The sequence below is a fragment of the Xyrauchen texanus genome, chromosome 5, assembly GCF_025860055.1.
Source record: "Xyrauchen texanus isolate HMW12.3.18 chromosome 5, RBS_HiC_50CHRs, whole genome shotgun sequence".
Lineage (NCBI taxonomy): Eukaryota > Metazoa > Chordata > Actinopteri > Cypriniformes > Catostomidae > Xyrauchen > Xyrauchen texanus.
Genome location: NC_068280.1, coordinates 17550703 through 17565850, shown reverse-complemented (window position 1 = coordinate 17565850; position 15148 = coordinate 17550703). Strand labels below are relative to the sequence as shown.

Genomic DNA, 15148 nt, shown 5'->3' with positions numbered 1-15148 from the left:
TGAGAGCCTTAACCTCTATCAAGAGCCATTGTTTTCTTAATATCATAACTTCAGCTGAAGACGTACCAATTCTTATCAAGCTAACTTTGTGCTAAAAGTACAACTTGAAAGGTAAATTTTATTTTAGTTTATTGACACCTCCAAAAGACACCACAGATTTTGTCAATAACATTGTGATATTATATGTGGCAAATGTCTTAAACTTGCAACATGATTGTCAAAAGGGCCAGTAGAATATTAAATGACACAATGAAAACTTGTATAATCTTATTAATATCTTTAGAACGCTATTTAGTTATCTAAATCAATGAAAGCACAAAAATCATGCTAGCTAATACTGTACAAACCATGAAAAAAAAAAAAAACACATGTTGTGTCACTCACTATCATATCATTCAAGTTTGCTCTGTAGTAAGGTGCCAGTCAATTTCATAAGATGCAAACCAGAGTATGAGAATGGGAGTATGAGAATGGGAGTATGAGAATGGGAGTATGAGAATGGAGTATGAGAATGAAAATCTAATTTTGTGGTCTTTTAAAGTTGTTTAGCAACAATTTCGTTATTTACCTTCTGTTAGCATTCCATCACATTGCTTAAGTACGATGCTATTTGCACACCTACTTAAATATTAACAGTAGAGGGGCATCACTGCAGCATGTTTATTGTGTTTATTTGGAGTCCGGTAGACCCCCTAAACCTAACCCAAGCTTCCCTTACAAAAATTAACCATGGTTTTATTACAGTAACCACTGTATCACTATTGTATTTTGTAGTAAAAACATAGTACTCACAAAATTAAAAATGATTATTATATAAACACAGTATTAAGGTAGTAATACCATTGTTAATTTCCCAAATCTATGGTTTCTGCCAATAAATATTGCTACTACAAAATTACTATAGTAAAACTACCTTTATATAAATGTCTATGTATACGTGGAATTAAATAATTTATTAAGAGAGGAGACCAGAAAAAGAATGGGGAAAAAAATTTGACAAGTGCTAAATCAAACCCAGGTCGAAAAGGAACATTCTCATCGGCATAATGATCCAAAACACTGAAGCGACACTAACAATGCAGTTTGTCAAAAATTTCTATGTTTCCAATAGACAATTGGGGTACAAATAGCCACACATTTATTGTGCAAATAGTCACTATGTTTAAGCATGTGTTATTATAAATGTGATTTTATGTTTGCAATTTTTGCATCATCAATTTCCTTTGTTTCTTGTGCGTTTCACTGTATTTTTCTTTATTTCACCTGCACTTTTCATCATTCACTAGGGCATTATAATGCATTACATTATATATCGTGCTCTGTCCCTCTGTAAAATCATGCATGTTGCCAGGCGATGGTTCAGTCATTTTCTGGAACTCCTGGCTTCTGTCTTATACACAATGCAGCTTTGGTTGAACATCTTCAATATGCAGTGATAATTAAAGGAACATATTATGCCCCTTTTTACGCAATGTAATATGAGTCTCAGGTGTCCCCAGAATGTGTCTGTCAAGTTTCAGCTCAAAATACCTCACTCAGGAGCTGCTGCCCCCCTCACTCCTTTCTGGTGCCATGGATGTAGGAGAACCAAAATGGCTGCTACAGTTCAGCAGTACATGTTTGACGAATTTGTGAAACTTTTTGTAGGGTTATTTTCTGCCGTTTTGCTATGATGGATGATGTGTTGTTCGGTGCCTAATGCCAACTTTTGCATTCTCCGCTTTCCATTGTAGGGAACAGTAGTATATATTTATATACTACATATATATATTTAAAAAAAAAAAACTCACATTTATTTCTGCTATGCTCAAAATCCCCCTTAACATTTGTTTAAACAAAAACTTTCTTATTCCTGTCTCCTACCCACCTTTGTGTAATATATAATACATTATCTAAACAAAACTGCCCTGCAAAGCCAAAAATGCAGTAAATACTTTTATTGGACAATCAAAAACTTTGATGCCACGTACCTCAGTTCCCGTGTTGGCATATTTACTACCTTTTGGCTTTGTAGGGCAGCATACTGGTATAAGAACTTTTTATTTTTTTCATCCGATGAAGAGTTCTTGCTTGTCTGACATGCAGTGTGACAAGAAGAACTGCAGTAAGAGTTTTACCTGTGTCCGTGGTTGTGTTCTGCAGTGTCTCTCTCCAGGGAGCCCGGATGGCTGGAGGGTGTCCTGGAGGGAAAGCGAGGACTCATCCCTGAAAACTATGTGGAGATATTGTAACTCAGAAAATTCTCACACTGCTCTTTATTTACATGGTATCCATGGTCTTGGCTCTTTCACTATCATACTGCTCATCACTCCTTTAGCCCTCTTTAGCCCGCTAAAGACATTGAGAGGGCTTTGTATACTGTATCTAAATCACATGTTATTAGCACAGGTATTACATAAGTTAAAATGCAAGTTGGGATGTGTTATATACATATACAAAAAGGCTGCACTTTTTTTCACCCAAAAGGTTACTTTCAATTTGGAAAAGAAAATATGGTTTTGCGTGGGGAAAACATTGAAATGTCTTTGACTCATTGTGTAGTCCTTTTTTAAATTGCGTCTCTCATGATTTTAGTTTGGATTTTTAAGCATTAGTGCACACGAACATGCTTTTATTTAATATCAAGTTGACAATGCCTTTAATTGGGCATATATAATGATGTATAAAAGTACATATGAGGATAATATTGAGCACAATATTATTTCAGTGCAGTGACCATTATCACTTTAATCAGTTTTGCTTCTTGGTTGGTTTGAACACTGTAGTGCTCACTTGTTATTGATATTGTCTATTGAAATTAATTGTGATCAGTTAAACATTTTTCGAAAAGTTAAACTAATGCTGTGTCTTAATGTTATTTTGCATGGCATGCGTGGCGCTGTTCAAGACTTTGAACACAGCAAATTTTTGTTTTTTTTCCTATTCTGTGCATAAGATTTAATGTTTTTTATGTTGAAGAACACATGCAATAATAAATAAAGACAATTACCTTTGCTATGACTTCCAATTAAATTTTGCCAAGTCTTACATCTGTGTTGTGTATACATAATTATTTCCTTCCCTGACACTTGAAAGTTAAGCATGTGTGTCCTCTTTGGTTAAAGGTTTTAAAGTTTACCACATTATTTTTTGCAGAGAATCTCACAATGGCAGGACTTTAGTAATGTTTAATTGAGAAAAATGTCATTTTTCCAAGAGTTTTTGTTGCATAGGGTTGTATTCATGACAGAGTGTACCTGCTGTAATGTAAGACAGTGATTTAAGGCCTCCGCAAAGGTCTTGCCATCAATATAATTTTTTGATGTTGGATCTCCTGTTGATTGATGTTAGTTAAATAAAGTGGTTTATTCTTATGTCTTTTTGTTTCTATTTTTATTGCAAAATGAGTGTCTATAAATAAGCAAAGCCAGATGCTGTGTGCTCACTGGGAAATATAACAAAGCATTTGTGAAATGATTGTTGTTTGATGAAAAATAAAGTAACATTGTGTGTAATGCGTAATTGTGAGATGTGTCCCAGCAAGGTCAGAAATATGCAGTCATCTTCGAAGATTCTGATGAAAAACTTGCTATTAAATATTTGCATATAGGAATCTTATATGAATGATAAAGAATATGTCATGCTGTCTTTTACACCTCAACTTAATGAGAGTGTGTTCTCAGTCTATCATCAAGAATTTCAACATACGTTCACAACTCCTTTCTGTTTTATGCAAATAAACTGAATCACGTTTACATTACAGCTCAGAGGAATCTTAGCCATGTGAATGATAAAGAATATGTCATGCTGTCTTTTACGCCTAAATTATTGAGTGTATTCTCAGTCTATCATCAAGAATTTCGACATACGTTCACAACTCCTTTCTGTTGTATGCCAATAAACTAAATCACAATTACATTGCAGCTCAGAGGACAGCGGCTCAGTGTCTCTCCCACACACATTGCTTGCCCTGGAGCAGCTCTGCAGCATTTGCATTTGAAACTCTTCCCTTAAATGGATTAAATACTCATTTCCTAGCAGATTTGGATGGCCTCCTCACATATTGGACTTGAACTGGAGAACACTGCAGTCTATGTCCTTCCCATACACTAATATAAGCTGCATGCAGTGCTTCAAAACAAACCACTTGTTTTTAATATAAATAGTCTGAATCTTTTGGAACCACAGTGTAGTAGTTAACTTGTTGAGCTGTTGTTTCATACAGGCAATGGGGTCTGGCTTGCAGTATTTCCCATTCTTAATTCTTTTCTTTACCGCAGTCATCATATGCACACATTCCTTGCAGCATAACTAGTTTGTGGAAGTGGCGGAGCTCAAACGCTCTTATCTTGATCTTTCCGATTCTGGACTGTTACTGTTTCTGAGTTTAAAGTCAACCTGAAAAGTTATTCATGACCTATATAACTTCCTTATCCCTTTAAGCTTGGATGGGCCTGCTGGTGGGCCAGCAAGATAAAAAATTGGAAATGATGTTGGTGTTTGTTTATATGCCACGTTTTCACTTATAACTTCACAAAAAATAAATGGAACATAAAACATATACCATTACGAGGAGGTGATTATTTTTCAAATGAGCCTAAAAACAAGGTAATTGGATGCAAAGATCATTAGATAATTTGTACGAAGCACAATGTTACATATGGCCACCAGGAGATGGTGCCAAGTACCTGACACAGACTTGATGAATCAAAAGGCTCTCATTCTGTGAAATGTCATTACTAAAACCATGACTGCATGTTACACAAACCTTTTCCGTCATTGTTGTGTTTGCATGTGTAATTAGTGCTTGTCTACAGTTATTATGTTTTATTGTTTGGAGAGGCTTTTGGACATTATGATCAATTATTTTTGTAATGCTATATATATATACACTCACCTAAAGGATTATTAGGAACACCTGTTCAATTTCTCATTAATGCAATTATCTAATCAACCAATCACATGGCAGTTGCTTCAATGCATTTAGGGGTGTGGTCCTGGTCAAGACAATCTCCTGAACTCCAAACTGAATGTCAGAATGGGAAAGAAAGGTGATTTAAGCAATTTTGAGCGTGGCATGGTTGTTGGTGCCAGACGGGCTGGTCTGAGTATTTCACAATCTGCTCAGTTACTGGGATTTTCACGCACAACCATTTCTAGGGTTTACAAAGAATGGTGTGAAAAGGGAAAAACATCCAGTATGTGGCAGTCCTGTGGGCAAAAATGCCTTGTTGATGCTAGAGGTCAGAGGAGAATGGGCCAACTGATTCAAGCTGATAGAAGAGCAACTTTGCCTGAAATAACCACAAGTATGCAGCAAAGCATTTGTGAAGCCACAACAAGCACAACATTGAGGCAGATGGGCTACAACAGCAGAAGACCCCACCGGGTACCACTCATCTCCACTACAAATAGGAAAAAGAGGCTACAATTTGCAAGAGCTCACCAAAATTGGACAGTTGAAGACTGGAAAAATGTTGCCTGGTCTGATGAGTCTCGATTTTGGCGTAAACAGAATGAGAACATGGATCCATCATGCCTTGTTACTACTGTGCAGGCTGGTGGTGGTGGTGTAATGGTGTGGGGGATGTTTTCTTGGCACACTTTAGGCCTCTTAGTGCCAATTGGGCATCGTTTAAATGCCACGGCCTACCTGAGCATTGTTTCTGACCATGTCCATCCCTTTTTGCCACCATGTACCCATCCTCTGATGGCTACTTCCAGCAGGATAATGCACCATGTCACAAAGCTCGAATCATTTCAAATTGGTTTCTTGAACATGACAATGAGTTCACTGTACTAAAATGGCCCCCACAGTCACCAGATCTCAACCCAATAGAGCATCTTTGGGATGTGGTGGAACGGGAGCTTCATGCCCTGGATGTGCATCCCACAAATCTCCATCAACTGCAAGATGCTATCCTATCAATATGGGCCAACATTTCTAAAGAATGCTTTCAGCACCTTGTTGAATCAATGCCACGTAGAAATAAGGCAGTTCTGAAGGCGAAAGGGGGTCAAACACAGTATTAGTATGGTGTTCCTAATAATCCTTTAGGTGAGTGTGTGTATATATATATATATGTATGTATGTATGTATGTGTATCACATTGTCATTATGGGGTATTGTTTGTGTATATATATGCACATATATATATATATATATATATATATATATATATATATATATATATATATATATATATATATATGTATATATATATATGTGTATATATTTGTGTGTGTGTATATATATACACAAACAATACCCCATAATGACAATGTGAAAGAAGTTTGTTTTAAATCTTTGCAAATTTATTAAAAATAAAAAACGCAAAGAAATTACATGTTCATAACTATTCACATCCTTTGCTCAATACTTTGTTGAAGCACCTTTGGCACCAATTAAAGCCTCAAGTCTTTTTGTGTATGATGCTACAAGCTTGGCACGCCTATTTTTCGGCAGTTTCTTCCATTCTTTGCAGGACCTCTCAAGCTCCATCTGGTTGGATGGGGAGCGTCGGTGCACAGCCATTTTCAGATCTCTCCAGAGATGATCAATCGGGTTCAAGTCTGGGCTCTGGCTGGGCCACTCCAGGACATTCACAGAGTTGTCCAATAGCCACTCCTTTGTTATCTTGGCTGTGTGCTTAGGGTCGTTGTCTTGTTGGAAGATGAACCTTCACCCCAGTCTGAGGTCCAGATCACTCTTGATCAGGTTTTCATCAAGGATGTCTCTGTACATTGCTGCATTCATCTTTCCCTCGATCCTGACTAGTCTCCCTGTTCCTAACACTGAAAAACATCCCCACAGCATGATGCTGCCACCACCATGCTTCACTCTAAGGATGGTATTGGCCAGGTGATGAGCGGTGCCTGGTTTCCTCCAGACATAACGCTTGCCATTCAGGCCAATCTTTGTTTCATCAGACCAGATAATTTTGTTTCTCATGGTCTCCTTCAGGTGCCTTTTGGCAAACTCCAGGCAGGCTGTCATGTGCCTTTTACGGAGGAGTGGCTTCCGTCTGGCCACTCTACCATACAGGCCTGATCGGTGGAGTGCTGCAGAGATGGTTGTTCTTCTGGAAGGTTCTCCTCTCTCCACAGAGAAATGCTGGAGCTCTGTCAGAGTGACCATCGGGTTCTTGGCCACCTCCCTGACTAAGGCCCTTCTTCCCTGATCATTCAGTTTGCCTGGGCGGCCAGCTCTAGGAAGAGTCCTGGTGGTTCCAAACTTCCATTTATGGATGATGGAGGCCACTGTGCTCATTGGGACCTTTCTGTACCCTTCCCCAGATCTTTGCCTCGATACTATCCTGTCTCGGAGGTCTACAGACAATTCCTTGGACTTCATGGCTTGGTTTGTGCTCTGACATGCACTGTTAACTGTGGGACCTTGTATAGACAAGTGTGTTCCTTTCCCAATCATGTCCAATCAACTGAATTTACCACAGGGGGATTCCAATCAATTTGCAGAAACATCTCAAGGATGATCAGTGGAAAGAGCATGCACCTGAGCTCAATTTTGAGTGTCATGGCAAAGGCTGTAAATACTTATGTACATGTCATCTTTTTCGTTTCGGATGGATGGATGGATGCAAAGATTTCAAACAAACTTCTTTCACGTTGTCATTATGGTAACAAAGATGTGAAATTGGCAATAACGTTATGTAACAGGAGCGGTACGTGATATCTGTGATGTATGTGTAAATCATGCTAACATGCATATTTTTATGTCTAACGGCTATACTTTTGAAACAGTATTTTAACGTTTACGGATTGGCTCCATTCACTTCCATTGTAAGTACAGTACCTCATTGTAACCCAATTTTATTTGTATTTTTTAATTTTTTTAGGAAAATGAGGAACGGGTCAAAATATATTTTTGTGGTAATCAATATTATGCCACAAATGCTGTCGATTGAGCTTAACTTGTATTAAACCCTCGCAATATTCCTTTATAAGCAAGGCTTCATGGGGCTTCTATGGGCCTTTTTGTGTGGAAAAAGGTGGATTGCGTTATTTTGACAAACAAGGCAACAGTGATGTATGATTTCTTTACACTTAAGATGTAAGATGTCATTTAAATAAATTATTTGTATACATATTAAACTCATCATTGCCATATTTCGGATAACATTTTAGGGGAAACTTTACTTTCCTTGGCTGAAAATTATGAGGGCTTGTTGATATCAGCTGAAATTTAAAGCTGTCATTTCCATGTATTAGGATTACAAATGAATTACAATAAGACCACAATAATGCACAATACATGTATGTGACGAGGAGGAGGGCATGGCCAGGTATCCATTGTTACGGCCCGGCCACACCCTCCTAGTCACAGTGTATTAAGAAGAAAATTAGGGTTAATTTTGATTTAATGTTTTTTTAAATTACAGACACAGCCTCTGTCTAATTAGCTTGCAAAGCACCTCCGGACTTTGGTGTGTGTGTGTGCGTATGTGTTATCTCACTTCAGTGCACAGTATGCATCATTAGCGCACAATGTCTTCCAGACTGCTGTGAGATGTGTGTCCCTGAGTATATGTGTATGAGTGGCATGTATTACATAATTATCATGACATGGTGGAGTCACATACAACCAATAACTAATAGAGCATAGGATAGGATGAGACATTGGAGCGAGCAATAAATAGGAAACGTGTAGAATAGTCTGTGCTTTTATAATCAAATGAGCATGAGCTAATGAGATGGGCAAACTTACCTTCCTGCCAGCCCTTTCTCTTTCTCCCCTTCTGTTGTCTTTCCTTCTGTGTCCCCCTTCACCTTTGTTACCTTTCATTTCCTTACAAAGTTTCCCATCTGTCAATGTTTTTTTGTTTGTTTTTTCTCAATTTTGCATGATCATGAGTTAAAGCGATAGTTCATCAAAAAATAATTATTAATTTACTCACCCTCATGTATGCTAAAGGTGTGGCCGTATTTGTATTTTGCGCTGTGAAATTCTGCAGGTGAAGAAGACGTGGGTGAAAGTTGACCGTGTGTGAAACTGCCAAGCAGCTGCTTTTTTTTTTTTTTTTTTTATGTTCCACTTTATACTCTGGGATAGTGAATTTAAAAATAAACTTCCCACTAAAATGATATCCTTGTCCATTGTGAATTTTCTGTGTACGAAGCACCGCCCACAGAGGTCATGGCCAAACCAAGCGACTTCCTCTTGGTCAACATTGCAAAATCAGCAGTCAAAGTTCACCAAACTTAAACTCCATGCAAAATCTGTGAGGGGAAATTCTTTGCCACTGGAAGTCCATTGCACAGAATTGAAGATTGCGCGGATTCTCAGTGAGACTGTATTTCGCTGTGTGAAGGTAAATGTGACTGCGTCTTCATGCCGTATGACTTTCTTACTCTGTGACACACAAAAGGAGATGTAGGGGTCATACGCACTGAACACATCCTTGCTCTTAACAAAAGAGGAGGTAGCGTCATTAATAAAGCAGAATGCAGGTGCCTCAAAACACATTTTTAACAGTTACATTTTTTTTCATTTAAGACATTTTATTTGTATAGCGCCTTTCACAACACACATAATTTCAAAGCAGCTTTACCAAAGATCAGGCATTAATAGAAGATAAAACTGTAATATCTATAATGTCTTTGATTCATCATTGTGTAGTTTGATAAAACATGATTTTGAATTGTGTTTAAAAATAAGTAATTCAATAATAATTGTATTTAGAACCCTAGTGAGCAAGACGAAGAAGATGTTGGTTAATGGAGAAAAATAATCTTGGGAGAAACCTGACTCACTGTGGGGGCCAGTTCCCCTCTGGCTAACATCAAGAATATAATACCAATATTACTTATGTATAGTGTAAGTCATAGTTTAAAATGATTAAACTAAGTAAGTGTTAAGGGTCAGTGTTTAAACAAAGATTTTGTATGAACTGTAAGATTAATGGCTAATGTCTTTGAAGTCCTGACCTGCTAAAGAGAGACGGACTCCATCCCTCCAGTGAAGGTGCTGCTCTATTAATTTGTCTTATAGTCTTAATAATGATAGTATTTGACTAACTGGGGCCCATGTCAGGAAGCAGATGAACTGGTTAATCCGAACATCTGCTAGCTGCCTTGAGACGTCATGCAGGTGGCATAAACTACAACACATAGAGACTGTGTCTGTTCCCCGAACTACCAAACACAAAACCCTCACTAAATAATTTAGAAAAAAAACTTGATTAAGGACAAACTTGAACAAAACAAACAAATTAAAGATAAACATCATATAAAGATAAGATCTAAACATTAGATATCTTTCTACCAAAGCAGTAATTGTAAATGAAATTATTACAGATTATAGTTATGATGTGCTCTGTTTGAATGAAACCTGGCTTAAATCTGATGAATTTATTAGTTTAAATGAATCTACTCCCCCAGGATATTGTCTTAAAAACAAGTCTCGTCTGAAGGGTCGAGGAGGAGGTGTTGCTACAAATTACAGTGAAGTTTTTGGTGTTACTCAAAGGACAGGACATAAATTTAAGTCTTTTGAACTAATAATGCTTAATGTGACACCATCAGATATAAATAAAAAAAAAAACTATTTTACCCTTGCTACAGTATATAGATCACCCGGGCTTTATTCTGATTTCCTTGGTGATTTTTCACATTCACATAAAAAATGTAAATGACACATTGGGATTAGCATTTATCGATATTCTTAATTCTCTTGGAGTCAGACAAAATGTAACAGGACCAACTCATCGCCATAATCATATGCTAAATTTAATTCTGTCATATGGATTTGATGTTGATAATATAGAAATTCTGCCGCAGAGCGCTGAATTTCAGATCATTACCTCGGCTCTTGTATGCTGCGATCAGATAATGTTACTCAATCTACACCACATTATTGTTCAGGTAGAATTATTCTTTCGACCACTAAAGACGACTTCACTAATAATCTTCCAGATCTATCTCATACACCGTAAACCACAGAACTTGATGAAATAACAGAAAATATAAATAGTCATCTCTAGCACTCTTAATGTTGTAGCCCCCTTCGATTAAAGAAAAACAGCCTGCACCATGGTACAATGATCACACTCATGCTCTCAAGAGAGCAGCTCAGAAAATGGAGCGCAAGTGGAAGAATACAAAATAAGAAGTATTTCGTGGTGCATGGAAGGATAGTGTCTGTAGCTACAGACAGGCTTTAAAAGCTGCCAGGTCAGCATATTTTAGTAAACTCATAGAAAATAACCATAACAATCCTAGGTGTTTATTTAGTATGGTGGCTAAATTGGTTAGGAATAAAGCCTCAATAGAACCAGATATTATGTCGCAGCACAATATTAATGACTTTACTGATATAATTGAAATAATCAGAAATAAAATTGAATTTATGCAATCATCTGTCATAGCACCTCAGAAAACAGTGTCTCGTAATTTTCCTCATGTGCAACTTCAGTCCTTCACTGTCAAAGGTCACGAAGAGCTAACAAAACGTATCGAAACTTCAAAAGCCACAAAGTTTGTTAGATCCAAAACCAACCAAGCTCTTAAAAAAGGTATTCCCTGTAATCTCAGAGCCTCTTCTTAATAGTATTAACTCCTCTCTATCCTTAGGACATGTCCCAAGAAACTTTAAAATGGCAGTTATCAAACCGCTTATTAAGAAGCCACAACTTGATCCTGGAGAATCTGCAAATTATAGACCGATTTCAAATATCCTGTTTATGTCAAAAATACTAGAAAAGGTAGTATCCTCTCAAATATGTTCATTTCTACAGAGAAATAATATATATGAACAATTTCAGTCAGGATTTAGGCCTCAACACAGTACAGAGACTGCACTTATCAGAGTTACAAATGACTTGCTCTTATCATCTTGCTCTTATATCTGATCGCGGCTGCATTTCACTTCTAGTGCTTTTAGATCTTAGTGCTGCATTAGACATGATGGATCACGACATTCTCTTAAATAGGCTTGAGAATTATGTTGACATTTGTGGAGTTGCATTAGCATGGTTTAGGTCCTATTTGGCAGGCTGCTACCACTTTGTCTATATAAATGAGGAATTGTCAAACCAAACAAAAGTAAAGTATGGAGACACGGATCAGTTTTAGGGCCTCTGCTTTTCTCCTTGTATATGCTTCCCTTGGGAGATATTATCATGTAGATTTAACAGGGCATTCCTGTGCGAGATGCTGACAAAAATGTGTGAGATGTGGTTAAATACTTCCATCTAGTGCATGTTTTCAATCTAAAAACCTCACTGACGGACTCACGTTTGGTGTGATTGGCCCCTTAGGCAGAATGTCATTGTATTAAAAAAAAAATAATTAATTGGTGTCAACATTCATAGAAATCTTTCCTCTGATATGTCATTGAAGAAAACATCAATACTGGTATGTGACAATATGAGGGAGAGTAAATGATGACGGAATTAAACATTTTTATCGTACTAACCCTTTAAGACCAAATCATGAGACTCCTGTTCTTCTATCTCTCTGCCTGCAAACCCTTCTGCTTGGGCATATTTGTGAGAGAAAGATTAAAAAAAGGGGGACAGCACAATGCAGTACTGCATCCAGTCTCCCATGTAGATGCAGTGTACTTTGGTATTATCCACCAAACTCTAAATGTTTTCATTCCATTTTGTTTTGCGTACTTGACTTGCTGCCAGCATCTCTCTCTTTCTCTCTTTCGAGTCTGCTATCCTCTTGCTCTGGGGAAATAGTTACCACTGTAAATCCTGAACTGTGCTTTGTCGTCACTATGGCATAACCTGATTACAATGTCTGTGCTTAAGGATGACTGTGCTAACTAGATACTACACATCCCCCCTTATAGCTTAGTGGAAAATGTTTCTTTGTGCTCTTGAAGAACACTCACTTTATGCCAAGTTTTCTGCTCTGCCCGGATGCAACTAACTATGAAATAGAGGGAAACTTTTATTTTTTGTATATCAGATGAATATCTGTGAGATATTATACCGTCTGTGAGACGGTAGGAGATAGAGAAAAACAAATGGAAAAAAATAGCAAAAGTGTCTGCCACAAGAGAATCTGGGGCACAGAAGCTGCCATGTGTGAAGCCACAGCTCTGAAATCTGCCTGATCCAATAGATTCTGTTTGTCTGGCAGGACTACACAGCTTGCACTATTGGCAATCTGGGAGAGATTTGGAGTGTGCTGCGGATTTGCACAAAAGAGCAAAATTAATACTGTCTACTCTCACAGTCTGGCAAACAAGCACATTTTTGAGATTGGGCTTTTAACAAGGTTAATAGTGAATTTTCTCTCTGACGGGGTGAAGGTGTTATATTGTTAGTGCTAATAATCTCTGTCTGAAAAGCTCACTCTCTCTTGCCGTTGTCTGGGCAGTGTTCCATCACTGCTACACCAGTAAATGCAGACTAGAAGCAAAGCTTCCTCTTTTCTTTCTCTCTCATTGCCATAATAACTTACTCCCTCATTCATGTTCTCTCCTCTGACAATTATAATTAGCTAAAACTGAAATCTGGTTTCAGTTGTAAATATCTGACTATTAAACTTACTCTGCTCTCTTCTTGTATTCTCCATGCATGTTTTATATCTCTCTTTCTTTCTGTTTTCCAGTGGACTTTTCCACACGCTGTATCCAGGTCCATTTTGGTTAATCTGTTTCACTTCTCTTCCCACTGCTGCTGTCTCTCTCTCTATCACTCACTCACTCACCACTCACTCTGAAGTATCCCATAATCCAATATACTGTTGTCCTAGTATTATTCACTATATTTGACCTTTAGTTTAAATAAAAATTCTTAGGTTATTCCATTTAAAATCAACTTCCTCAACTAATTTATTTATTTTCTCGTTTATAAAATCCAAAAACTAGATATAGATATAGACTAGATATTGTATTTTTTGACTCTAGAAAATCGATATTTTGACATTATTGTTTTTTTAATTATTATTCCTATTAATAGTTAATTTTTTTACTCGAAAATCGATATTTTAACATAGTTTTTTTATTTCTACTAAGTGTATTTTTAGACTCTATAAAATCAAGTTTTTGACATGATTGTTTTTTATTCCTATTAATAGTGTATTGATTGATTCGAAAATCATGATTTTGACATGATTGTTTTTTATTCCTATTAATAGTGTATTGATTGACTCGAAAATCATGATTTTGACATTGTCTTTATTTCTACTAATAGTGTATTTTTAAACTCTAGAAAATCAAGATTTTGACATTATTGTTTTTTATTGGGCTCCTGGAAATTGAGATTTAAATTTTATTAATATTGTTTTTTTTTTTTTTTTATTACTATAAATTGTGTATCTTTGGGCTTGGAAATCGATATTTTGACATTGTTTTTTACTTTGTACCAAATAATTTTTTTAGACTCGAAAATCGATATTTTAACATAGTTTTTTTATTTCTACTAAGTGTATTTTTAGACTCTATAATATCACGTTTTTGACATGATTGTTTTTTATTCATATTAATAGTGTATTGATTGATTCGAAAATCGTGATTTTGACATGATTGTTTTTTATTCCTATTAATAGTGTATTGATTGACTCGAAAATCATGATTTTGACATGGTTGTTTTTTTTTTGTTTTTGTGGGCCATAATTCCAGAAGCTTGTGGAATGCTACCCAAAACCTTTGACCTAAGTCAAACAATTTAAAGGCAATGCTACCAAATACTAACAAAGTGTATGCAAAATCATATATATATATATATATTTTGCATACACTTTGTTAGTATTTAGTAACATTACTTTTAAATTGTTTGACTTGAGATCAAAAGGTAGCATTGCCTTTAAATCCACCTCTGAATGGCTCAAAAGAAGCAAAATGACAGTTTTGGAGTGGCCTAGTCAGAGTCCTGACTTGAACCCAATTAAGATGCTGTAGCAGGATTATATATATATATATATATATATATATATATATATATATATATATATATATATATATATATATATATATTTTTTATTATTATTATTGAGCAGGGGACTTCTGGTTGAGTGGACATGGATTGACCCACTTGCTTTGCAATAAGGTTCTATACAGTATGCTAACATTAGTTCACACAATAGTTATCATTAACTAACAATAAACAATACTCTTGGAACATTTATTAATCCTGGGTAATATTACATTATACATAGGTAGACTAATTTTAACATCGTTATATACATTAGCATT

The 15148-nt window shown here is 36.4% G+C and overlaps 1 protein-coding gene across 1 annotated transcript in view; it reads left to right on the top strand.

Annotated features, from left to right (window-relative positions):
- The window catches only part of LOC127643434 (rho GTPase-activating protein 10-like), a 135131-nt gene extending 131646 nt beyond the window's left edge, over positions 1–3485 (top strand). Inside the window, exon 23 of the mRNA XM_052126185.1 lies at positions 2143–3485. Within this exon, the coding sequence (XP_051982145.1) occupies positions 2143–2231 (89 nt within the window). The 3' untranslated portion in view covers positions 2232–3485. The remainder of the gene's footprint in view (positions 1–2142) is intronic.
- Positions 3486–15148: the final 11663 nt, after the last annotated feature.